The following is a 27,696-nucleotide window of genomic DNA, read 5'->3' as shown; positions in this document are numbered from 1 at the left end:
TTCCGGGTTAAATCCAGCCCACTTCCGGGTTTAGGCCCCGCTCACTCCGAGTACGGATACGGATACAGATAATTCATATGGTTAACAGATACAGATACAGATACAGATAATACTGTACTCGCTCATCCCTAATGTTGGGCTTTCTTCCACGGCCAGGCAGGTTTGAAGCTGCTCCATCAGTTTTAAACTTCCTTATAATGTTCCCAATTGTGTCTCTTGAAATATAATTTTTGGGGGAAATCCCAAAAAGAAAAAAAAAATCCCCAAAGCCTTTCAGGTGTGATGAAATAATCTCCTCTCTCAGCTTTTGTGGAAGCTCCTTTGTCTTTCCCATGATTGCAACTCACCTTGAATACCTTCATGGGTGGGGTTTATATATGCATCACAGCTGAAGCAAATGAAGGATCAGTATAGAGTTCCCAAAGGCTTAATAATGTTTCAACTCAACTTTAGGACAAAAAAACTGTCAGACAGCTTTAAAACAACAATATTATATAGGGGTTGAATAATTGTGACATGGCTATCTTAACAAAATATACTGCTACACACAAATAATACATCATGTATTTTCCGTGTTGATTTTGTGTATCACTCAACTCATAAAGAAGTCATCCAAAGCAGAATCTTGCTCAAAGAGCAAGATTCTGTCAACTTTAATTGATAAATCCTTAAAATCTTTGGGGGGTTGAATATTTCTGATTGCAACTGTATCAGCAGATGCAGGTAATTTTCCGGTCATTCAATAATATTCCATTTATGCCAATTTATTGAAGGGACAGTTTGGGACATGTGCTAATTTGCTAAACTAGTACTTATATTTAAAATATGTGATTTAGACAATATACTGGTTGTTTCACTTCTGTGTATCATTCTGTAAACATCCTTTCATTTCCACTTCATGGTCACGATTTCCTGTTCAACTGTTTCTTCACAGGGCATCATAGAGGGGCTGCTGGAGGAAAGCAGCTACTACCGAAACACCAAACAGCAGGGGAGGGAGGGATAAATAAATGTTTTTTTAATAATCATTTTAAAAAATCAAGTAAATATAAATACAATTCTGACATTTTTAGGACTGCAAAGCAGTACTGAGCGTGCCTGAGCGCATGCATTTTGAAGTGTTGCATCGTTTTGCCTGGAAAAAAATAAATAATGACTGAGGAAATATTTCCACATAGAGCTGTTCAGGCTTGGACTCTGATGAGACAGAAGTTTGGTGGTGATAGGACAATGCACAGTGGAGTTATGACAACATCGTCTCCTCTGGCGACGGATGAACCTTCGCCCCACCTCAATGTTTACACGGTTTGAGGAAATTTCCAATTCTGAGAGAGAGAAAGAGACATCAACTTTGCCAGACATAAAGATGCCTTTGATCGTTGAAGACTGACACTGAAGGAGTGGAGTTCTTTGTTTACGGCTCAGCATGTGTGCAATGGTCTTCTGCGCAGGATGTGCGCAATGGGGTTCTGCGCAGAAGTTGCACAATGGGCTTTTAAATATATATTAAATATATATATTTTTTCGATTTCTTTCATACTTTGATGCTTCATTCAAACTCTGCACAGCGGCTTCTTCAGCTCAGTTTGCCAGGTCTTGTTATTGAGTAACAACAGCCATGCTTAACCCTTGTATGGTGTTCGGGTCTGTGGGACCCGTTTTCAATGTTTGCTAAAAGAAAAATGATGCGATAAATATTTTTTTCAACCTGAGACTCATTGGCCTTGGCTCATTTTCTGTGATGAACATATTAAGGAACATATATTCAGTGACTTTACACTTTACACCCCCCCTACACATTTATATTATATATGTGATGTTCAGGTCCACTGGACCCAGGAGTACATAAAGTGTTAAATTGTATATTTCAATCACCTCTGCTCCCACATTCATGCACATTTACGTAAGAGTTCTCTGCCAGTTACTGCATCCCACAAGGATTCTGTTGATTCCCCTTTGGATTTGAAAACTCCAACACGGATAATAACCCCAAAGTATGCAAATAAATGGGTTTGATCCATCTCATTCTAGCTTCCTACGAAAACATGCTGTCCCTCCAAATCAGTGCCATCCAGAATGATTTTCGTAATGAAAAGTTCGTAAGAAGGCTTGACGTCCTGCACAAGAGTCACTGCTATCCGTGTCGGCCCTGATTGCACCTTATTACATTGGTAGCCATGCGAGGTGGCTAAAGAGCAAAAAGACCATTAAATTGTCATCATTTTTTTGTCATCCATATGTTGGCTGCTGATGGCCTGACCTGGATTTGGGACTGGCTGCAGATTACATTTTTACGTAGCTGGCTGATGGTCAATCTCATCCTCTTCTAACCCAAACTCACTTTCAGACTCTGTATTGACAGAAACATGATCTTCATATTCTCTAAACTCTTCCCCTTCATTGTCTTCCAAAGATTTTCTCTCTTCAAAAATCATTTCTAGATACTGTATCTGTTCATTGGGGCTCGTGTATAGACTGACATGAGTGTGTTCAATTTCTAATTATGTTCAATAAATAAACATCAATACTGATGAAAAACCTTGTTTCATATTCGTTTTTTCCAATCATATCTTGATTGTAATTGATGTTTCTTTGTTTAATTGCATTTTATCACAAAAGCACTTTTATTCATGAATGTGATTTAACAGGGGTTAATGACAAATATTAACCATATATGCTGTTTATATTGCTTGTTATTTGGATAAAGTTAACATCTGTTAAGTATTTTTACATATATTGTTGTAGCTGTATTGATTGAAAGACCGAATAAGGCGGTGGGTCCACAAGAACCACGAACATTGGCTGGCTGACCAAAACATGAACACCACACAAGGGTTAAAGAAGTACACACAAGTGTTACAGATGTATATGAATAACGACACATCTCAAGCGCACGAGTGTTTTTTGAAGCGACTTTCAAAAGCAGCTGGTCGATGAGGGAGTCCCTATAGCAGCCAATTTGATGTGCATGAGATCCCTCTTATTCAGGTTTAATCACTAGCCTCAGATCTTTTCCCCACTGCTTTCCTCAAGTGCTGCCAGAGTTTAAGGAATGGAAACTGAAATGGGTGGAAATAAATGATCCGTATATAATGAGACCTTCTGTGCTGCACCACCTCTGGTGACATCTAATATAGGCTCATTAGTGCAGAGATCTATAGATGGAGATTCAATGTGAATAGCAAAAAAGAAAGAAAAAAAATCCATGAAAGATTAAAAGGGGAAATGTTTTCTGCAGAATGTTGTTATTAGGATTTCCACATGCTGAATAACTAAAATAAAACGGAAGCATAGAGGTTTGAAAAACTAAAATAACACAACAATCTACACAAAAAATGAATTAACAATCTTTCATTTATAATTGTTTACAATTGGTGTCATTTTTAATTATCTGTGATCAAGTCCGTTTTATATTGTGTCTAATAATGTTTTAAATATGAGGTCACCATGTCTTTTTACACTGAATATTGGAAAGTTTTGTTTATGCAATAATAGCGCTCTATAAATGTTCCTATAAATGTCTATTTCTTAATGTGTGCTAATGACCACTTGGGGGTGCTGTCTTACAACAAAGATGTCGGAGGTTTAAATTATTGGAGACCAGGTAATTGATTCATCCAACCTAAAATCTGATAAATTATAATTTTGTTGTTGCATATTTAAACATCTGAATGCAGCATGTCGTACCTCCTGGTCTCAATAGTTCATAAAACAGTCAGCATTTAATTATTTGTATCAACCGGACTCAATAGTTCCACATTATTGTAAAGGTATTTTGCACAAAAAATGTACATGGAGGTTAATGTTTGTGCAAAACACTGTTTACAATAGTGTTGAAGTATTGAGTCCGGTTTATCATTTTTTTTTATCAAAACAACTGTATATGAGGAATGATTTTGAACAAGGATATCCAGTGATGAAACATTAACAGCGTTAAAGCAACATTGAATATCGAACAATATGATCCCAAACCTTACACATTTATCTGCATCTGTTCACAATAAGTAACGTGAACAACAGCAGATGAATTAAACGTCATGCACGGACCATCCAGAGTCTGACAACTCCATTCTCTCTATGATATTTCTCAACAACCTTTGAACATAAATCTTGGCATAAGGTTGATGATGCATGCGTCATTATAAGATACAAGAACCATTTAAAATAAGCATGCTAATGGTGTGTTTATATTGTGTGTGTATATATATATATATACAAATATATTTATATTTATTTGTTCTATGAGGAGATAAACAGTACCACAAATGCATAACATGATTTCATTTGAAACAAACAGAAAATGTATAATAACCTTTGAACAATTTCGTTTAAAACGCATAAAAACTATCAAATCCCAGGAGAATCTACTTTAACTGCAACTTATGTTTCTCCAAGATTTCATGCAGCTTCTCATAGTAGTATTTGGTCCCAGTTCTCAGGAAAGTGGCTGCCTCTCCTGTTGTCATTGTTTGACATACCAGTGAGACAGTGTGCGAGTGTGTGTGCGTAGGCATTGTCTGACAAGGTGGTGCTCACTTTAACAGTTTGCAGTGAAGGCTAAAAGAAAATCTGTTGTTCGAACGGCTCTCAACTTCAAATGTCTGTGTGAGTGACAGAGACGTGTAACCACTTTTAAAGGGTATATACAGCAACAGTGTACAGCAAGAGATTGTGACACAAGTATTTACAAAAATTAGATCAAACTCACACCAGTTTTTCTACAAAATCTTATTTTATGAAGAAATGTTACAGTATTAAAACATAACAGAGTCAGTAAACACCAAAAGAGAAGGCAGTGTAGTGTTTGTTTTCAAGTGTACCAGATTGTCCTCCTTCAGTGCAGTCAAAAACCACGACAACACTTCACCATCCCACCAAGACTAAAGAACATGAAATGACAATGTCAATACAACAAATCAACACTTAGAAATACTGCTGGAGACACGAGGACAAACACAGACTGAATGTAAATTAGAAATGCCTGAGTAATTACCAAGACCAGCAATCTGCCTTTCTCACAAAAAACAGGAAGTACGATGGAGTAACTTTTCATAACCAGAGTGACTTGAAGTTTAAAGAAATAATTCACTTGTGAAGTCAATATGACTATTGTGCTTGACACAAAAGCACCGAACAACATGCGTTAAGTACCTAATGAGAGTTTTTCGTGCAAGTCTGCAAATTCATGCCATGCCATTGCTTACTTTGTATGCATGCTTGTTTGTATTTGTACGTGGTCCCTTTTCATAATAATAATAACATAAATTACAACAAAATAGTAATGCAAGAAATGATTCCTAGAAACAAAAATACATCGCACATGATATTAAGTTATGGCAAATTCTTGAAATGAGGTTTGAAATCATCAAAAATACCTGCAGCCCATGAGAGTATTCAAATTATTAAAATAAGTGCTAATGATGTAGATGAGGGGGAAGATCTTCCTCCTCTGAAAAACGTTTTGAAAAGCGGCGGAAAGTCCAGCGTTGTGCTTTGCATTTGAAAGTCAGGTTATAACTTACATTATTGGATTATCAGGTTATAACATCATATTAGATATTGTCCAATCTGCTGCCACCTGATCAATAGAGTCCCTCTCTCTGATCGGGGGGTCGACATGTTCCCTGTTCAACGCGTTTTCTCATCACGTCGAATCACCTTGCGTATCCAGGAGCTGAATGAAGAGACTTTGGTGTAGACCCCGGGGGACTGTTGTGTCCGGCAGGCGTGACCCCAGGACGTGACCCCGTAAACTACCCAGCCCCCCCCTGGACGCTCACACACCAGTGGACCTCCGCTATCGCCACGGCAGCTATCCACACGCCTCTCCGCCTGGATGCTGCCGGCACAGAGCATGCGGGTCGTGAACGCCCCCTGGAAATGCTGCTGGCAGTGGCGGCGGGGAAGCACTGAGAGCGGGGCCTGCTGCAGGGTCTTGGAATATGACCGGCCTGAGAGAGATAAGAGAGGTTGAAGTTAAAACTGGGAGGTTGGAAGAGTGTGTGTGTGTGTGTGTGTGTGTGTGTGTGTGTGTGTGTGTGTGTGTGTGTGTGTGTGTTTGTGTGTGTGTGTGTGAGTGAGCATTTTTGTCTGTAAGTGTTAAAGTCAGACTCTGAAAGTGAAGACTAGAAGAAGGGTTCAAGCTTAAAAATGTATTTTAATCTTCTTCTGACTTTTAGAATGAATAGTTAAGTTGGTGTTGGTTGTTTCTACAAATGGAGCGAGGCCGGCGAGCTAGTTCAGGCAGCCGCCTCGACCTGCACTGCTCTAATCATGTGACCACACCTATCTGTAATATACACCCACCTTATCAGGTGGTCGATTTAAGCAGAGAGAAATTTCCCATCATCCCCTTTGCTTGACACTGCTGCAACTATTTTTCTATTAAAATGGGGTGAAACATCATGATTGACAGCTGTGACTGACTTGCAATTGATTGTAGGGGTGGGACGTCGATACAGAGGCTTCACACCACGGGGCTCTGGCTCCAAATGCAAAACAAGGCAGTGTTGCTAGCCGGAATCATTGATTTTGGATATGAAACTCGCAGCATTCCACATGGACGCTTTACCTTGCTTTGCCAGCGAGCAGCAGGCTGCTGTTGACTTGAGCTAAATTATCCCATTCTTGCAGATGTTTAACGTCTTTCAGGTAAAAGCAGTTTAATTTAGAGCTCAAGGTTTCTGGCAGAGTTAAAAAGAGGCAGGTTTCCTTTCATACCAGGAAAGATATAGAGCAGAGGTTTGTGGCACAACTTCCCTCACTCGACTTACAAGATGTATGGAGAGGGAACAGTCTAAAGAGGTCGGAATTCCAGCATGACAGGTCGTAAAGTGGCTTTATATTCCCATTGTAATGTATTTTCATGTCTATGAGGGGATTTGTAAACTTTGGGAAGTTTATCATTAGAGGTACCACTATATTGATCAATGTAATGGGTCCTCATTTAAATATGGTATCACTCTGTCTCTTTTCATAAAAAATATATGTCCCTTCATGCAGACCTGATTGCAGCTAGCTCTGTTATATTGGCCTGTAAACGGTTTAGAAGGCTGTTTGCTTCCTCTGACACACATGCGTTGAGTTTCACCCTGTGGCCGAAATGTCTGCAGAGGCTAAAACCGCTAATCAGCGATGACAAGAACGCGATCCATGGTGCTTTGACTTGTGCACCTACAATTGTTTTAGTTGGAAAGCACCACCAAGCTGGAAAGAACTGCTGCAGTAAGCTAAACTGTCACCGTGACCACACAGCATGATTCACTATCCGTGGTGGCTTCATAGTGTAATGTACGTGTAAAATGTGTGCGTTTGATATCAGGCTGGCATACAGCCATGTGTAAGCAGCTGTGCAAAGCAGACATTTAGTCTCAGGTTTAACAGCCAAGTGCTGCTCAACAATCACACACTGCGTAAATAGACTGTTGTCATCACAGCAATCAAAAACACACTTTCCTACTCACACAAACAGAATAGAGAGAGCACGTATTTAGATGTGTGTTAAACGTGGCCTTTTGTAGTCCTCGTGACTAAGTTGCCATGATCGACATACAGTGCCTTGCATAAGTATTCACCCCCCTTGGACTTTTTCCATTATGTACTGTTACTAACTGGAATTTAAATAGACTTAAATAAACTTTTTCCCATTTGATCAACAAAACATGCATAGTACTTTGGAGGTGCAAAATAAATGTTATTGTGACACAAACAATAATGAGAACAAAAAAGTTGACATCTGTTGGGTGCATAAGTATTCACCCCCCTGTGTCAATACTTGGTAGAACCCCCTTTCGCTGCAATTACAGCTGCAAGTCTTTTGGGGTATGTCTCTACCAGCTTTGCACATCTAGAGATGGAAAGGTTTGTCCATTCTTCTTGGCAAAAAAGATGAAGCTCAGTCAGATTGGATGGAGACCGTCTGTGAACCGCAATCTTCAAGTCTTGCCATAGATTCTCTATTGGATTGAGGTCTGGGCTTTGACTGGGCCATTTTAAGACATTAACATTCTTTAATCCAAACCATTCCTTTGTAGCTCTGGCTGTATGTTTAGGGTCATTGTCCTGCTGGAAGATGAACCTCCGCCCCAGTCTCAAGTCTTTTGCAGACTGCATCAGATTTTCTTCAAGGATTTCCCTGTATTTGGCTCCATCCATCTTTCCCTCTATTCTGACCAGTTTCCCTGTACCTGCTGAAGAGAAGCATCCCCACAGCATGATGCTACCACCACCATGTTTCACTGTTGGGATGGTGTGCTCAGGGTGATAGGCAGTGTTGGGTTTTCGCCACACATAGCGTTTTGCATTGAGGCCAAAAAGTTCAATTTTGGTCTCATCTGACCAGAGCACCTTCTTCCACATGTTTGCTGTGTCTCCCACATGGCTTCTGGCAAACTCCAAACGGGATTTTTTATGGATCCCTTTCAACAATGGCTTTCTTCTTGCCACTCTTCCATAAAGGCCAGATTGGTGGAGTAGACGACTAATAGTTGTCCTGTGGACAGATTCTCCCACCTCAGCTGTGGATCTCTGCAACTCCTCCAGAGTAACCATGGGCCTCCTGGTTGCTTCTCTGATTCATTTTCTCCTTGTCCGACTCTGCAGTTTGGGTGGACGGCCTCCTCTTGGTAGGTTTGCGGTTGTGCCATATTCTTTCCATTTTCTTATGATGGATTTTATGGTGCTCAGAGAGATGTTCAAAGCTCTGGATATTTTTTTATAACCTAACCCTGCTTCATATTTCTCCACAACTTTATCCCTGACCTGTTTGGTGAGCTCCTTGGTCTTCATGATGCTGTTTGTTCAGTAATGATCTCCAACAAACTCTGAGTCCGTCACAGAACAGGTGTATTTATACTGAGATTAAATTGCAGACAGGTGGACCCTATTTACTAATTATGTGACTTGCAAATGTGACTTGTGAATGCAATTGGTCGCACCAGATCTTTGTTAGGGGTTTCACAGTAAAGGGGTGAATACATATGCACTCAACACTTTTCAGATTTTTATTTGTAAATAATTGTGAAATCCATGTAATATTTCCCCCCACTTCCAAATGATGCACTATTTTGTGTTGGTCCATTACATAAACTCACGATGAAATAAATTTTAATCTGTGGTTATACCATGACAAAATGTAGAAAAGTCCAAAGGGGGTGAATACTTATGCAAGGCACTGTAAATATCACGAACAGATTTAAATGTGTTGTCAGTCACATGGACAAAACAATGTGCTACATAGCATTCCTAACTTTATTACAAATAGATTGTATAACTCTTTCATTTTATCACCATACTTTTCTACTGCATGATTTATTGTTACACGTCTTAATGTTTGTTTTGACAAAATATTTCTAATAAAAGAAATTATCTTATTCTTAAGTTATGGACTTCTCGTTTTGTGCAAGTCGATTGTTTGGTTGGTTAAAAACTGTGAATAATCGATAGATAAATAGACAAATCATCAATGCTATAAATGTCAGTTTAAGTTTAAGCTTTCCCTTTATTTTAAGATGGTAAGTATGAAGGCCTCACACCATTAGACAGTGACTTTGAGTTGTGAAGCCTTTTTAATTCAATTGTCCCGTTATATTTTAATTTAAAACAAGTACTTCTACATCCATTCAGTTTTATTTTGAAATGTCTCTTTGCATCCATGATGGATTTAGTTCTTGTCTTTTTTTAGCCACCTTTGTGATGAGCTGCCTCGGCCTGATTGGTTTCACATATTTCCTCTTGAGTTCCCGTCACAAGAGTTTTATAAGTGTCTGTACTGTCTTCACTTGTCCATGTCAGTTCGACAGTTTAGTTTTCTCCACGAAGATCTTTCGTGAATCATGCCAGTAATTTGTCTTCTACAAAAAGGTGGCTGTTGTGAGGGAGAAGTGTCCAAAATATTTTAATTGTCACAGTTTACTTCCAGTGTGAAATGAGGTTATAGGATATCTATAGCTTTGTGTTTTCCCCTTATCAGTAAGTGCATCCATCATGATGTGGTACTCAGAGTTTTGCCTGGCCCTACCCTATAGTAGTTCATTTGACCTTTTTTTAATCTAGTTTGGATCTTATCTGTAGGATTTTAACTTTCGTTGTGAGTGCCAGGTATATCAACTTATCCTCACCTGTGTCCCCCCAGCCGGTAATGTGACAGTTGCTGGCTTGTTTGAGCGTTCTCTCCTTCCTCATGGGCAGACAGGCGGGAAGGACATGACGGCTGAATGACACACATTCTCCGGGCAACTGGCCCACGGCCCCCGGCGACAGACGCACCAAGGCCAGGTCGTTATCGTTGCTCTGGGAGTGGTAGCTCGGGTGGAGGACGATTCGATCGACACCGTACTCCTCTTCGTATTCCTCCGGGACCAGGGAGTGATAGTCGCCCACTCTCACTTTATACTGCTTGGTGCTGTTTCCGTATCTGCAGGGAGAAATGGAGCGTTGAGTTGAGGGAGGCCATCGGAGAAAGAGGGCGTGTGTGCATGAGCGCTCCCACTGCTGCAGCATGAACAGTCAAAATTACGAGCTCATGCAGGGGTTACCTCAGCAATACTTCATCTAGAGTATGACAAGCACAAGCATGTTATACTTTGTGCACAGCCCTTAAATCTGGACCAGATGCCTGTAGTACAAGAATATGTTTCAGGCTTCAAGGTGTTTTTCTTGTGAGAAAACACTTGAGATTCTTTTGCATAAGTTACATGGGGTCACTGTTTACCACAGCTTACCCAAGACTTTCTGACTTTCTCTTTACGTAATCACGAGGCTTTATCTTGTGAAACACTTTTCTAGTTTTCCGAGTGGGTTAGGGTTACCCTACCTCCACCAATGCGTGTGTTTATGTGCGTCTATGACTCACAGGTTACCATGATGAAGTGTTTTTCGTGAGTTCTGTTTACTGGTTGGACATATTTGGGCCTTTGGAAATAGAGTGGGTGAGTGAGGGTAATGCAGCGACAGACGGGACCCGAGGAGAAGAGGAGAAGAGGGGAGTGAGACAAGGAGGCCTCGCTGTCGGGCCAATTCTCTTGTGTCCGGTTACAACTGGTGGAGTGTTTCCGGAAAGATCTCCTGACCCGGGAATGCCACGGCGTTCCTGGAAGAGCGGAGACGCTGCTGACCAGCCATCTACGCACCAGCCACACTTACACACGGCACGTGTTTTGGCACTAAATCACAAAGCTTATGAAGATAGACACGAAAAAAGAACAGGCTTAATCCTGGGCTTAACATATCATCTCACAAGTGGGGCAGATCGTGAATGTGACTGTTCACACATTTTTGTTGCTAAAAGCGGTTAAAAATCTGCTGGAGTTATGTTACTGCTGGAAAGGCCCCAGCTGTAAAACCACAAGGTATAAATAGGTTTAATATGTGACAACATGTGATCACTGACCTTGGGTTAAGTTATTATTCACCCACTAACAAGTAATGGACGTTTAAAAGATAATTTTGTAACCGTTAGTTTTCATTTGGTGTGTGTGTGTGGGTGTGTGTCTGTGTGAGTGTGAGAGAGATTCAGAAGTCACTTTTTTGTAGTATGGTTTACATGCAGGGAATTACTTTTCATAGCTGAAGCCAACATCTTGAAACAGTGATACATGACATTCAATCATTTTTCTGATGTAAGTAGTACTTAGTTGGGTGTGACCATTCTTGTCTGTTTCCACTAATCAGCCATAAACTTCTAGAATGCAGAATGCCATAGTTTGTGTGGTTCTGATGTGGAGACAACGGGGATGTCACTTCGCAGAGTAGTGGATATTTTATAACCAGTAAAAGTGGGAAAGCTTGAGACTGGTTGAAGAACTGGTACTGGAGGGGGTTTTATGAATGATGTTGAAACATCATGATTCATAGCGATGGAGCTGCGGGGTCTGCACAGAGTTCTGCTTTTCCTACCGAACCCAAACACTGGCACTAATAGTTGGTAACATAACCAGAAGTAATGAGCCCAAAAATTGAGTCTGACAACCTTGAATTAACTGCGCAAGTATCAAATGCAGATGCTCTGGTTTGTGCAAAACCCTCCATTTTTCAATGCTTCACAAATTTGCTCTGCGTTGTTTTAATTTTCTCTTTTGCTGCACGGAGTCTTTCTGCTGCTTTCTCTGCTGTATGAATTAGGTGAAGTTGGTGACGCCATGCGGAGGCCCCTCAGACCAGATGTAGTTGGGATGAAGTAACTCATGCTGCTTCCCTGCCACCTGCACCACAACTAAACCACCACTGATTGCTGCTCTGCTGAGGTTCTCCGGCCTCTGATTTCCTCTGCCTTTCCGAGTCTGGCAATGACGAAGTTGTGCAGTTGAGTTAAAACATCATTTTTGCATAAGCGGGCCAGCAAATGTATGCAAAATACACACACAACCTCTCGTCAATAAATACCTCTTGAAGCAGTGAGCCGAGGTCAGCACCCAGCAGGAGTCGATGAGAGTGGCTCCACACACCAACCTCCCATCTCCTCGAGAGCCTCGCAGACGAATCGCAGCCTGCCATGGCCAGCCACCCCTACCACACACACACACACAGATACAGACACACGCAATTAAAAAGAGCACAAAAGATGTAAACACCAAACCCACACATTTTAACAAAAGCAGAAGGCTCCTATTCAGACTATGCAACGGGCGTGTTTTATCCAGATATGATTCATGAGGTAATTTGGAGGACATTAAAGTTTAGCATATCTAGCTGAGTTAGTTTATAGGCTTGCTGAAAGAAATGTAAACCTAAGGGAACCTGTCTACACACACTCACACACACACACACAAGAGAAGAGAAGGCAAGAAATATTTGCGTGAATATACAGACAAATTTTATATTTCTTCACTTGTAGTTTCAGATCAGCTGTTTTCCATCTGAAACTTGTGGAGTTGAAAATGCGTCCGATATTCTTTACTGTATGTGTCTCTGGCTGGCAGCCTTTCTCTCTGTGCTGTTATTCACCCCCCCCCCCCCGCCCCGTCCCCTCTGGCGTACCTCAGAGAGTTTTCTCCTCCTATGATCCGGCGCTGGCGAGTGTGTATGAGCCGCAGACCGCAAATTGAGTTGACAGGATCTGACAGAGACACAAGGGAAACCATTGGGTGTGTATATGAGAGCGTGTGTGTGGGAGGGTGATGATTGCTAAACCATACACTTGGACTCAGAAGCTGCTTTTATTAAATATTTAGACTGATCGAAAACGTAATAAATTCTACTACTGCATGTGGGCCGAGAATGAAGAAAACTATATATATAACAGATTGTGTGCACACTGGTTTTAATTTTCACTGTATGTGCACCTGAGAAATAGTAGTATCTGTTACCAGCACATGTGCTGGTAACAGATAGGGCTGTATGAGTCTGTCCTGATGTGTGACAGACGGAGTGAAGCAATAACACAGCTCTCAACATTTTACCATCTGGATACACACACACACTGATTCCCTCTCAAAGTGTTGCCTCTTGAGTTTTCGTTTTGTAATTAGTTTCTCATTAATTCCTCAGTGTTTATGACATATTGGAACTGTTTGCTAAACACATTTACAGTTTGCTCATCCATTCAGAGCAACATAAACACATGGGATAAACTCCTGACTAACTGACCGACCTTTGACCTCTCTGTAGCCGGCCTGTGATTCACCGTAGTCACAGATGACCCCGGCGTCCTCACTGTGGCGACAGTTGTGCGTGCCGGGCGCCTGTTTGATGCAGTCTGCTAATGAGCGCTCCTCGCCGCCGCACTTCACATTGTCAACGTGGATGGGCCCCGTCCCTTCGCCGAAGTACGCCATGACACGGGCCTTTGCCATGCCGCTGGAGGACAGACAGACACAGGACAGATGCACACGTTATATAACCACTGTCCCACAACAGTTCTAAAACTGTTATGTTCATATTGCCGCTGAAAATAAAACAAACTGAGGAAAAGTAAGTGAGTCGGCATGTTATTCAGTGTGCATGTAATGTAAGTGATTCACAATAAAAGCATGGGTTATCAGTTAGGCAGCATAGCAACTTGCACAGGAGCAACAATATATAGTTTGAAAACAGATATAAGCAACAAATAAAAAAGGGGAAAAAGTTAATAAAAGTCTATACAGAATTTTAAAACATACTAGAAATCTTTGGAGAAAAGCCAACATTAGAGCAATGGTGTCTGTGTTTGTTAGAAGCTTTTGATTGTGAAGGCTATGACTCATGAGGTAAATCGTTTATTAAAAAAATAATTGTGAGCACATTATGACACATAACCAAAAGAGCAACATGTTTGACTAGATGTTATAATTGATGCTGACTCTTCAGGCTCCAATTATCTTAGATTTAGTATAGTCAGAGTACAATTGATAAGATTTCAGTCTGTAATTACACTGGTAGTCGACAGCACTATTTATTTAATCATTCTGTTGAGTTGCAACATGTTGTATATGAATATTAAACTACTCAGTGTGAGATTATGCAGGTATAACTCGTGTTGTGGGGGAATCACAGTCACAGTATGTGGACAAGTCCCAACAGCCTAAACAAGTTTTAATGTTTAATTGTAGTTTAGGGTAACGGTGAAAAGTCTCAGAAATCTGAAGTCTTGTCACGACTGTGTGTGTGTGTGTGTGTGTGTGTGTGTGTGTGTGTGTGTGTGTGTGTGTGTGTGTGTGTGTGTGTGTGTGTGTGTGCGTGTGTGATATAGATATAGGCTGTGATCATATATGAGTGATGATGTTATGTTATGACATTCTCAGGCTGTGAGGCAAACCAGGTCAAACCCCCTGTTACAATCTGATAGCAACAGTATTCATATCACTTATCTCAGCCCTGACTTTCATTAGCAAATAGCTTACACACACACACACACACACACACTCAACACACACACACACTCAACACGCACACGCACACACACGCACACACACGCACACACAGACACAGACACAGACACACACACACACACACACACACACACACACACACACACACACACACACACACACACACACACACACACAGACACACGTGGGTTGTGGTTGTGTCTGTGTGCCTCTGTATGTTGTAAGTGTGATTTTAATTAAGATTGATAGATAACTGAGAGTGAGGATCTCATGTTGCGTCCCCGAGGTTTGGTGGGTGACGGGTCTCGTATCCACTTCTCATCCACAGGGAAGCTCATGTCTCTTATTGAGACATCTTGTGTTGTGTCCGTGTCTCCCTGTGTGACGCTAAGCATGCACACACACTTCTAGGCTGCATGGTTCTGTGGCAATAGAGTTATTGTACATCAGAGCAAAAACGCAACCCAATCTTTTCCGGTTAGGCACAGCTTAAGTGAGATATCAACGCCAAACATGTTCCTTTAAGCTATGAATAATGTTTTAACATTTTTGTTGGTGGATCAGATTCAACAATTGTGAGGGAGGAGGAGTAGAGAAGGCAGCCAAGATCAACAACGTTGAATATAGAGCTGCATGTGCCTGTTGGGCAAACTTCCAAGTTAAATTGACTGTAACAAAGAGACACAAGTGTGCCAACATTACAGGCTCGACTTAACTTCGCTCATGGTGCACTGATGCTGACATAACTTTAATCTCAGGTGATTGAGACAAAAAACTTTGTTTCAATATGTCATCAAAAAGGGATCACTTTAACTGAAGCACCTAGAAGATGTTGTATGAAACAATCGTACTGTTATTCATTATTCAGAAAACACTTGTTACGGCTGTTTTTGTCCACTAGCTTTACATTGTTTACCTATTGTGTTTTTGTGTTGTTTTTCTATGCTGTGCTGTAGCGCTCACTGCTGGTTTCGGTATCTATTAGTGAGAGAGTCCATATTCATGTGGGTCCTTCTTGCTTGTTTGTGTAGTTCAGGCATTAACATAATCTATTTACACAGTCATATTATGGGAACTTGTTTTCATTGTGGGAACCAAAAGCTAATCGCCATAACGTAAATCATTAAATTGTAAGGTAAAGACATGTTAAGGATAAGGTGTAGTGACAATGGTTAAGGTTAGAGTAAACCTCTAAAAATCTATTTAGGTCAATATGTGTGTGTGTGTGTGTGTGTGTGCATATATATATATATATATTTATTTTACTCATCACCAGAGCAGCCTCCAACCCTTGGAGACCTACTGTGTATGTAATGACCTTTCACCACACCCTGAGCGAGACAGAACGATGACCATAACACGGCTTTTCTACGCCTCCATCACGCTTCGCTTCACTCTGTCTCTCTCACGCTTATGCTCTCCAGATGTGGCTTTCATCTGCACACAGATGTGTCCAGAAAATTGGGCGAACACGGGATGAGTTTCCCTTGCTGAGGAGTGATGAGAAAGGGAATGAAGACAGTTTGTTACGGTATGGTTCTCCCTCGCCGTCTCGTGGCCGTTGTTATGGAAAACGGAACAGCGTCTCGGAGGAAATGATAATTGGACAGACAGAGATTGAGATGAGGTAGTTTTGTTTCACCACGACATGTCTGTCACTGTGAATGTTGCTTTGACACAGTCGGCCTGCCCTCTAACTGGATGTTTATGTTGGCACTGCAGGAAAGGCACAGCTAAAACCCTTAATTGAAAAATATTTGGCTGCACACCAAGACGTGCTCAAGAACTTAAGTGGACGATTGCTCATGATTTATTAATCAAACATTGCTATTCTAAAAGATTCGAGGCAAACCGGAGCTTTTCCACCGTATATTAGCCTGAAACCCAAGACGTGTGCACCGGTGTGTAAAGTGGAAACAGAGAAGGACTGTGAAGATGGAAGGATGAAAAACAGACGGAGTAAAGGGGGGAGTGTAAGACAGATGCCAAGTCTGAGACAAGGTGATTGATCTTGTGAATAGAGGTTGAAGTCTGGATCCACTTAAAAGTGAATGTATTGAATAGAGTGATCACATTGAACTGTCACAGGCCTTTTTTCAACTCCGTCATTTCACCTCTATTTCAACATCCTGACGTGTTGAAAAGCTTATGAGAGAGAAAGGATGTGTAGCAGACTGAAACCTGAATATCAGCAGCATTCCATGACAGTGGACTGAGTATAGGTTATGACTGGTAGTGGGACAATAAAAGGTCATTTCAATCTTCTAAAGCCCGGCTCAGACCACAGGAATTTCAGGCCGATTTAACCTCAATTGGGTTCCCCCTGAGAATCCGAGGAGAAATCTAGTCTGGAACCTCGTCTGGACCGATGCTTGGCTCAGATTATCTGTTAGTGTGAGGGATTACAGAGCTGTTCTTAGACTGGCCGCAGAAGCATAGCCCTGATAATTATCAAACATGTTTGATATCCAGGATTTAAATTGGGGATGATTGCGTCAGTAGTATGCAGTCGAGCTTATGAAAGGACGATTACAAAACACCGTGCGGTGCAAAGCTGAGTTGAGCTGAGTGAGGAAAGGCATTCTAAAAACGAGAGGCCCGTACAACGTGTCGTCTAAGACCGAACACAACTGTGCAGACAAAGAGAAGAGCTGGGGAGAAGTCCCTATTGGACATAGCTGCCTTTAAAAGGTCAATAACAATCTGCGATATGAAGTTGGATGGCTGTAGGCCAACGGAAAAAGTAAGTGGAATTATGTCAAAGCCAAATGAATGTATTGTCTCAGTGTTTTGTCTGTTACAAGATCAACTAAATACAGCATAAGTTGAATATCAGGTTTTTAAGATTTCTGTTGTCAGCCTTAGTCATCTAAAAATGTCGATGATAATTATTTGCAGCTCTAGAATGCATCTGTCAACCGGAACAACATAATGAAGACAACTTTGAAGATCTCGTCTTTCATCTGGTAAATTCCTGTTCATGTTACCCGGGAGTGCTAGTCTGTCAAAGAGGCCACTCCCACACAAATACCTGTAGCCCAACTGTCGGCACACGACCTCCGCATCACGATCAGTCCATCCATCGTCACACACAGTCCCCCATTGACCAGACAGGTAGAGCTCCACCCGGCCTTCTCTTGGGCTCTCTCCTCCCACAAGCCTCACCGGGACATCTGAGGAGCACACACACATAAAGTAGATAGCAGTTGCCAGAAGTCTAGGAATCTCGCAGCCCTAGGCAATTTACACAGTCTCAAACAAACCTGCTCCTCAAGGCCAACCTGTCTACTGAATTGGCCATATGCAATAAGATTTGCATGTTTTCGTGCATGTATTTCCTTGAAGGGAAATTGTGAGGCTCCTGTCACTATAAAATATCGTTGTGTTTTCACCGGCCCAGCTTTTAACAAACTCCTGTTCTTGGTCTTTCTCTCTTACTCTCTAATGGCGTTCAGCTCCCACTGTTGATCAAATCAGTCTGAGCTTTAGGTTTAGGTCCATCATCATTTGATGCCCAGGCATTCAAACACACACACACACACACACACACTCACACACTCACACACTCACACACACTAATCTTGTTTAAGTGGGTCGTAATGTCTTTTCCATGTGTGAACAGTCTCTGGATCAGTTTACACCCTTGCCAAGTAGCAGGTCAATCAGTATTTATTTGCCTTTGAATCAGCTTTCTTCAGCAGCTAAAAACCAGAAAGGTCTTGAGAGTTACAACATTTATTTGACGTTACATTTTTGGCCTCTGACTAGGTGTTTCTTGTTTTTTGTTTGTGTTTGTGCGCAAGATTACACAACAACTGAACAGATTACCATAAAACTTGGTGGAAGGATGGGACATGTAGCAAGAAAGAACAGATGAAAATTATCCGTATCAGGGGGGCGGGTCCAGGTTTATACAGGTTTTGACATTATACAGGTTTCGACAGAATTTTTTTTCTCTAAGAACAATTGATGGATCTTGATTCAAAAAAGGGCACTGATATCAATGAATGTGTTTAATGTAGTGCAGAGCCAAACAAACATCTGGATCTAGCATTATAATTGTGGTTTCATAAGGGGACTGTTGGTGGAGGTATGTGCTCGACTGAGTGCCGTTCCAGTTACTCACTGATAACTCGTTATTGCTGTTTATGCGCAACATTTCACAATTATTTTGAAAGCAGGATTCCTCAATTAAATCTGTGGTATTCGGTGAATCCCGAAGTAACTCTCTAACTTTCTTTGGTGACATAAGAATTGTCAGAGGAGACGATTAAGGTAAGTGGACTTAATTGTGGGTATGTTTAGTTCCTTGTTGAGGAACACTCATCTTTGTCTCCTCACTTAGATAAACAACCACATTTTTCCACTCTGTCAACACACACACACACACACACACATACACACACACATACTGCTAGGACGCAAGCCTAGTGTAATGTTCTCTGCAAACACAATGAAACAGTGTGAGAAAGATAGTTCAAAGCATAGCCAGGGCTTAACTGCTTTTTCTCCTTTTCCAAAAACAACACAATCGGCCTGTGGCATGTTAAGGGGGATTTACACACCCACAACCCTCAAACACAAATACACACATGCACAAATGCTTTCGTTGTAATGACATAATTCTTTGGTGGGTGTTTGTGGGGCAAGTGTCTCCCTGCGGCTTCTGCCAAACAATATAATCTACCCAAACCAAACAAATGAAACAGCTATTTCAAACTGAAAATCTGTGCTCAAAACAGTCACGTATATTCAACGTACATTACTTAGGAAATGAGAACCTGACGCCGCAAAACTCATATTTTCTAAATGAGAGCAGTCGGCGAATAATGAGCACACTTGTGCAGTAAGTGAAATCTAAGCTGAGCTGGTACCGTCCAGCTCTGTCCTTACACGTCTTTATTAGCGTCTGGAGGCTATTAGACTTAAGCTTGATTAATGGCGCTAGCATTTAACACTTCCTGTCTATTTCAGCGAGCAGTCACACCACTGACCCCCAGTCTCGTCCTATAAAAGTGCAGTTTTAAAGTAACACCAGTAATGGGTTATGTGATGGTGTGCCAACAGGCCAGCCCACTGGTTAGTGGTATTCATGAGCGATGACTACGAGTGGTGTGAGGGAGGTCTTGCCCAGTTACCCAGGTCCATATAGTCATGATGACTTTGAAAGTCTCCCCGTTATTAAGGCAGGAGAATTTAAACGACAGCTGCGTCTGTTGGAGTTAGCGTGAATTTCGTTATCCTCCTTTATCGTCCTCTTGGAGAAGACTTTTCCAAGATGTAATTAAAAGAGATTTCAGATCAGCTCATATTACAATTAAATGGTTTTATGAAGTGAAGGAACTTCATCGTGTGATTACTTGTTCCTCACATGCCTTTATGCTCAAAATACAAGGCGTGGCTTCTTCTCAGTCACTGGCATTTAATTCAAATAATGTTACTATTACTGATAATAATATTATAATTGTTATTACTACTATAAATTGAATATATACATATATCCCATTGATATCAAATACTAATTACCTTCATTACAAAAAGAAAAAGTTACATATTGCATATTACAGTGGAGGGGCCCAGATGGTGAACCCTGTTAGTTTTTACTCTTCACCTTCAGGTCTAAGAGGAGGGGGATGCCAGGTGGAACTCTGCTAATGTGGCTTTAAATGGTCATTAGTGGTCTGAAACTGGTCCCATATGTGCTATAGAAGTGATTAAAAATCGACATCAAAGTCTGCTCTGCCCTCTGACGTGTGATGTAACCAGCGTTAAGATGTTTAAGTTGTGGAAAGCTAAAAATAACACTATTAATCCTGAAGGAAATTCTTGTGCCATCTTGCTCCAAGATAACAGTAGAGAACAGTATATAGTAGAATAGAATACAGTGGAAAGAAAATAAAGTCTATCATTTAAGTGATGATAAAAATACAAGTATAAGTGAATTGTAAATGAAATAAAATGTGTAAAAGTGTTTACCGAGTAATGAAAAACCAATTCCTATTAGTAGATATCAAAAGAGATAAGAATAGGATAAGCTAAGTTACATTAGACAGATAAACTAGTACTTAACTAAAGGGGCACTAAGTAAAAATGAAATGATAACGGAGTAGTCAATATGGGTTATTGCATATGATATTTAAACTGAAAAATTGCACATTATTAAAATATAATGAAATAAACTATTGCACATGATACTGCATATTGAATATGTGCCATGACTGACTCCAACTAAAAAACACCAACACTATTTAAAAAGGGGAAATATCTGTGCTACAACTAATTTCCATAAACTTTGGCCAGAGAGATTTAGTCCAGATTGTCCACACATGTATGTTAACTTAGAAACCTCCCTGTAGTGTAACATGTATCTAACCAAATAAAGAACCAGTATTTTAAATGCTGCATAGGGTTTGCCTCACCCGTCTTCAGATCCCATGTTATCTTTAAGTGCATCTTAGAGTAAGATAAGATTCTGTCTTACTCGTAGGAAGACTCTCTCCATTGCGCTCTGGGCTGCAGGCGATATTAACATCTTCATGGTGTGTGCAGTCATGACGGAGCCACTCCCTCTTGTTGCACAGTAACAGACTGGGTTCTTTCCCTGTGCAGCTCACATCATCCAAAAGAATTGGACCTGACCCAACCCCAAAGCGTGGGACTGGGGTGATGTCTAGTCCTTCAGAGGGCAGCGTCTCACCTAACCTGCATGGGGAGAGAGGCGCAGACACACTTTAACACACAAATACTAAGAAATGTGTCCCGAATGTGCGCTGGTCTGGTGCTTTGTGTTACCTGTAACCAAGTTGTCGACAGACTACGTGTGTGTTTGAGTCTGCCCAGCCGTCATCACACACTGTCCCCCACTGTCCACCGTAGAAGACTTCTAAACGTCCCTCGTGGCTCCCTGTACCCCCGACCAGCCTAACACTACCATCTGGAGATCAAGACAGACAGACAGATATTATCTTATTCCAAAACAAGTTTTCCCACAAGAAGGTTTTTTTTCACCCCTATCCATTCCTTCAATGGTTGGTTTGTTTCCATCTGAGCTACGATACTTGGCAGAAGGATGGGACATAGACATGGACGAAGAAAGAATCCAGATGCAAGAGGTTCTTTTCATTTTCATTTTACTTCAACATTGAGCAATAGAACGTTCTCCTTGATTTTCTGGGGAACAATTCATGGATCTTGCTGAACACTTGGTGCAGCTTGATTGAATTTAAGGGGACTGTTTGGCCTTGGCTACTGAGTGACATTCAAGTTTTGACTGATTTGCAATAAGTCTGGAAAAAAACATTACTAATTCTCTAATACCTTGTGACAATCACAATGACAAAAAACTCCAGGGGGATTCTGAGAAGCCAGTTTCTGTAGCAAGGGTTCACTACTTAAGACTGCCTTTACACATCAGCCCCCTTGACTCCTGTGTGTGCTGAAGTTACACAAAACCTGTCCCGCGTTGGGAGCTCAGGCCGAGCAACCAGGCCATATTTCCAGGCCTGGTCTACTCGGTATGATATGATATTCTAAAAGCTGCCCTCCAGCGCCTCACTGGCTCCAGGATTAAACTATTGTTGGGGAAGGTGCCGTTTTCATCCTTCTTTTTTGTATCTCTTGAAAGCACTTTTTCATAACCCCTCTCAAAGCAGACCTTTTGAACTTGTCGCAGAAATGGTCACATACTACATGAATAATAACACATACATTTCTAACACATTCCTTTTGGACGTTCCAGTGAGCCAACATGAAAAAAGTGGCAATTCCAGCACCAGATAAACTAAATGTTACTATTATTATTATATCAGCTAAACCAGTGTTGGTGAATATTCATTGTTAATGCTGAGACGTGTTGGCCTACCTGTAAGAGGGTTGCAGGATACTCCTGCATCCTCAGCGTGCAGACAGTTGTGTTCCCCCCAAGCGCTTTTTGGACACTGTTCCAGCGAGAGCTCATTGCCTGTGCAACGCACCTCGTCCAGCCACACACGGCCGGAACCCTTCCCAAAATGTGCCTGGCCCCATGCCCTCGCTGCACCGCTGCAAAGACAAAGAGGAGACGAAGACTTATTTTTCCGGTTATGAAACAAATGACTGTCTCCTGGGTACAGAATGCAGTGTGAATTTGTTTAAATTTTTAAACTGAATGCACTAAACCTACAGTCAGATCTACCATTGAGAAATTGCTCACAATGACCATCTGTGCTTATGCAAACATTGCAACACCAACATCACGTTGGCACACAACAAAAATGCCTTCCTTAATATTCATATCTCTGTGGTGCTAGAATCAGAGCAGGAACAATAAGCCTGATTCACTGTGTGACCTCCAGATGGTCTTTACTGCTCGCTCCTCTCTCTCTGTGTCTGAATGGAAAGAATACTTGTCATACTTTTGGAGAAAGAGAGAAAAGAGAGACAGACAGCTGAACACCCACAGTGACGCATCTCAGCGTCCTACTCTGTCGTTCTATTACGCTTTTCGCTCGCTTGCTCATACTCACAAATACATTTCTGTTATGCTGATTATTAGTAGGAATTATTATGGACACAATCATTCATATCCGGGTGTGCGTGCGTGTTCCCCTTCACCTCAGTCCCAGCTGTCGACACACCACCTCAGCATCACTGTCGTCCCATTGGTCGTCACATATGGAGCCCCACTGCCCTGCGTGGAAGACCTCAACCGTGCCCTCCGACTCCGATCGACCTCCCAGCAACCTTATAGGGAGCGTCACCTCTGGTGAAACACAAACCACTAATAATACATACAGGTACTAGTTATCTAATTAAAGAATCTATGTAGGCTTTTAAAAAGTGCTTTTAAAAAAGAAGACTGGCATGGGTTGTAGAATTGCACAGTTTAAACAGTCATTAGATTTCAGTAGATTCATGCAAACATTTATCCACCCGTCACAGACAATATTTCTCAAACACCTGGCCCTCTATACCTTGCTGTTGAGTGCAGGTAACCGCTGCCGCCATGGAGCACTCTCCTCCATTCCAGGTGGTCTTAGGACACTGAAGCAGGTCTGGCTCCGCCCCCTCACAATGGACCGCCCTCCAGTGGAGTTTGGACGTGTTCGGACGAAACAGGGCAACTTCACGTCCACGACCTGAGATCCTGCCACGGCATCATTAAGCAAACAAGTGACTCATTTGAATTATTTTCTTGACATCTCACAACGTGACCAGTCTCATCTGATAAGAGCTGGTAAGATCCTTAAAAGCTATTCTTAATTACTGTTGCTCTGCACTTTTAATATCATTGAAGGTAAATCCTCGAAGCGAGCTGGAGCAGCTAATTTCAGAGCTTGGTCACAGAAACTTTGAGGCATCTGTGTTTTCATGATCTGCCTTTCCAGGGTCAATATGGTCAGCGGTTCTACACGCAACAGCTTCCAATAACCGGCCACGTGAAAGTCATCACCAGCGATTCCAGCTGACATATGGCTGACATTTGCCCTCTCTCCTTCCCACTGTGGCGTTTCATTGACTCCTGTGTGAATATGCACAAACAGGCGTGCGTTCATGTCAGGGTGCGTGCCAGCACTGGTGCTAGTGTCAACATGTGTAAGTGCACAGACGGTCTCTGTTCTCGTGGGAAATCTCAACACTCTCTGAAGCGCAAACCCCATACACACTTTGAGAAGCAGCAAATCGGTGGCGGCTGTGGCACGACAGAATCTCATGACCACAGTTACTTGTATGTGTGTGTGAGAGAGAAAGAGAGAGAGAGAGAGAGAGAGAGAGAGAGAGAGAGAGGGGCAGACAGGAAGAGAGAGCTGGTAAGGAGGTAAATAGCCGAGCACCAAAGATATTTAAATACCTCTGGGGAATGGGGGGTTGGAATGCAAGGGTCACTCATGGGAACTACAAAGACAGTGAGGAGAAGGGCATAAATGAATGAACGAATGTGTGCATCAGTTGCGTTGTGAAACTTCTTCACAACTTTGACAAATTTCCATTTCATTCTCGCCATCTGCCTGAGGCAGCTTCACGTTGACAATCCATACACTGGATCTGGATCGTACTTGCACCTGCGTCTGAATACATATAGAGAGCGGCAACTTGTGTGTGTTGGGGCACATGTGTGTGTGTGTGCATGTGTGCTCTCTCACCCCTTGCCCAGCTGTCTGCAGACGACTGCAGCGTCTTTGTCCCCCCAGTCATCAGCGCAGACCGACCCCCACACTCCCCCCAGATAGACCTCCACCCTGCCATCGAGCTTGGTGCGGCCTCCTTGCAGCCGCGCTGAGCCTACAGGGTGGAGAAAGGGTCAGGGGGGTAAAATAACAAAAGTGCAACACAAGCGATTCTATCATTGATTCTAATACTTTGATTACCTCCTCCAAAGGGGTTATGTGTTGACCCCTGGTCTTTGTTTGTTGATTTGTTTTTGTTGCTTCTACTGTAAGTAGGAAGGCATGAAAACAACTGGATAGATAACCACAGAACTTGTTGGAGGTATGTGCTATGGGTCAGGTTGAACCCATGACATTTTTTCGTGCTGATCCAGATCATAGGGCAGATCCAGAATTTCCTGTTTTCATTTTCTTTAACATAGTGAGATAAGACGTTTTTTCAACATTTTCACTTTTTTCCCGGAGAGTAATTCATGAATCTTGACGGATGAAGTCAGGCACATTCAGGGAGATATATCTAAGTGCATGTGTAATTTGGTGCTGTTTGGTTGGATATAAGGGAACTGTTCCCTTCGTGGAGGTACAGTATGTGCTCTACTGAGAGACATTCTAGTTTGTTTTTCCCAAACCAAGATAATTAGGCTGACGTGTTTTTATGAAAGATGTGATTACGGACACTTGGTGACCCATGAATGCTTGTGTTTGATTATTGCCGGGATAAACTGATGGATTTCTGTGTATGTCAATTTTATTCATACAGTATACATTTCAAACAACTTGGCGGTCCAAAGTAATTCACAGAGTAAAACGGACAAGAAGAAGACAGCAAAATGCACTACATCAGAATATCACTACTAGAAATAAAATAAGATAAAACAATAGAAAAGGAGAGAAGGCCGAAGAGAAGAGAGTCGTTTTTTAACACAGATTTGAAGTGTGCTAGAGAGGGGGCAGATCTAATATGGAGTGGAAAGATGTACTGCAAGTTTGGGGCGGCTACTGCAAAGGTTCAATCGCCTCTGGTTATGAACCTAGTTCATGCTGTGTATCTATCTGAAGGGCAACAGAGAAAGTCAGGTTGCATGCCCATCCACTGATACACTAACATACTCAAACACACGTGTGGCTACCTGTCTCATGTTGTCATAGCTGAACTTGCTTCAAAGAAATATTCCTTTTTTATCTTTTCTACAAAGAAAGATGCACCACCACTTAAATGCATGTTTTGTTTTCTTAATATCTTACACAAGTGGATCAATAAATGTCAATTCAATGTATCTGCTACCCATGCCGTGCCAACACACAGTCAAGACTATAAATACTGTCCAAGATACCATCTTGTTCCAGATCAAAATCCCATACTCTAGTCTATTCACCTCTCCCTCTGCCCTGTACCTATTTCCATCAGGGATGTGGGTCCCACTTGGACTCCATGTTTTCATATTGGCAACACAAGACTGGACATTTGACAGATACATATGATGTTGTATAAAAATATTTGAATATCAAAGTATAAATGGTAAATAGTAAATGGTTTTGTATTTATATGATGCTTTTCTAGTATAGATTTTAATAAGCCTGTATACCCTGGTGATCACTTCATTGTAAACAGACCACATGCAGTCTAGTTCATAATATGTTCTGCAGATGTAATGATGATGGCTCCTTGTTAAACACAACATTGCCTGTGTGCTACGCGGGCCTGGGTGTTTACCTTGTTTACAGTCGCAGTAACCCCAGTCCACTCTGCCTCTTTGGTTCCGGAAAAAGCACCAGGGTCGGATCCTGCCGTCCGGGTTGCGGCAGTGGTTGTGCTCTCCGATCCCTTTACCCGGGTAGCGCTCCCTGAAGCCGGCCACTTCGGTCCAGTTCATGCACCGGCTGCCGGACTCGGTGACGTCTATCGCCCCCCGGTAGAAGCCGTCCTTCCCGCGGCTCCGCACGCAGTTGGTGAACGGCAGGATGATTGAAGGCACGCTGCTGGAGCCGCAGATCACAGCCAGAAGCGCGACTCTCACAGCGAGAGCCAGGACCGTCAGATTCATGGTGAAGGCAGGAGATTCATCCGATCCTCTCATCCGCTGAGGAGACCAGGCAGCGGCATCGCCCCCACAACCGTTGGGACGAAGAGTGAGGATAAACCGAGGCGGATCGATGAGAGTCAGCGTGGAGCTTCACCAGACCACAACACACCAACACCACCCCACCTCCCAATACGGCGCTTAGTACCCTTTTATTGTTTAAAGCCAACCGCGTAAAAGTATATGATGAATACAGAGAGGACCAGAACCCACCATGAGGTTTTACTATTTGATAAATAGTCATGTATATGATTCATGTACAGAAACTTTGAGAATTAGCCAACATGCTTATTTTTCGAGGTATAATCTACACTGATCCAATCTGATCTAATATAATCTAATCTGGTCACGTTCGTATATGGATTCATTTAAAATGTTTATTATTATGGGTGACCACTGTAACGGAGTCCTGCCTTTTGAGCCACATCAGAGAAGACGATGATTTTCTCACTAGTCTTATTATCGCGTTTTATTTTTAGCTGATGATATTAATAATAGTCAGTTTTATTTTTACTGTTCTTTATAATAGTCAGTTTTGTTTTAACTGTTTTTAATAAAGGTCAGTTTAAATTGTATCCTGATGGTTTTATTACAGACTTTAATGTTGTTATTATTATAAAACATGTTTAAAAATGTCCTTATTATTGTTATTATTTTTTGTTTTAT

The 27,696-nt window shown here is 41.8% G+C and overlaps 1 protein-coding gene across 1 annotated transcript; it reads right to left on the bottom strand.

Annotated features, from left to right (window-relative positions):
- Positions 1-4,719: 4,719 nt before the first annotated feature.
- prss12 (serine protease 12) lies at positions 4,720-27,164 on the bottom strand. The gene is made up of 13 exons (XM_053419690.1): positions 26,664-27,164; positions 24,926-25,064; positions 23,756-23,928; positions 23,397-23,544; positions 22,666-22,844; positions 21,597-21,738; positions 21,286-21,506; positions 17,836-17,977; positions 13,589-13,794; positions 12,976-13,054; positions 12,382-12,504; positions 10,119-10,414; positions 4,720-5,951 (listed from the first exon to the last, which is right to left on the bottom strand). Exons 1-13 carry the CDS (start codon positions 27,025-27,027, stop codon positions 5,629-5,631), a joined length of 2,535 nt encoding a protein of 844 aa, XP_053275665.1. The 5' UTR covers positions 27,028-27,164; the 3' UTR covers positions 4,720-5,628.
- Positions 27,165-27,696: the final 532 nt, after the last annotated feature.

Source organism: Pleuronectes platessa, chromosome 3 (assembly GCF_947347685.1).
Source record: "Pleuronectes platessa chromosome 3, fPlePla1.1, whole genome shotgun sequence".
Taxonomy (NCBI): domain Eukaryota; kingdom Metazoa; phylum Chordata; class Actinopteri; order Pleuronectiformes; family Pleuronectidae; genus Pleuronectes; species Pleuronectes platessa.
The sequence above is the reverse complement of the archived record's forward strand: the minus strand, read 5'-3'. Positions and strand labels throughout refer to the sequence as shown.

Bases quoted from the DNA above. Each gene is read 5' to 3' on its own strand.
- prss12 (XM_053419690.1), bottom strand. From the start codon at position 27,027: ATGAGAGGATCGGATGAATCTCCTGCCTTCACCATGAATCTGACGGTC. The intron at 25,065-26,663 runs GTAAACACCCAG...TCCACCCTGTAG, and splicing joins TTACTGCGACTGTAAACAAG to GCTCAGCGCGGCTGCAAGGA. The intron at 22,845-23,396 runs GTGAAGGGGAAC...TTGTCTTTGCAG, and splicing joins TGTCGACAGCTGGGACTGAG to CGGTGCAGCGAGGGCATGGG.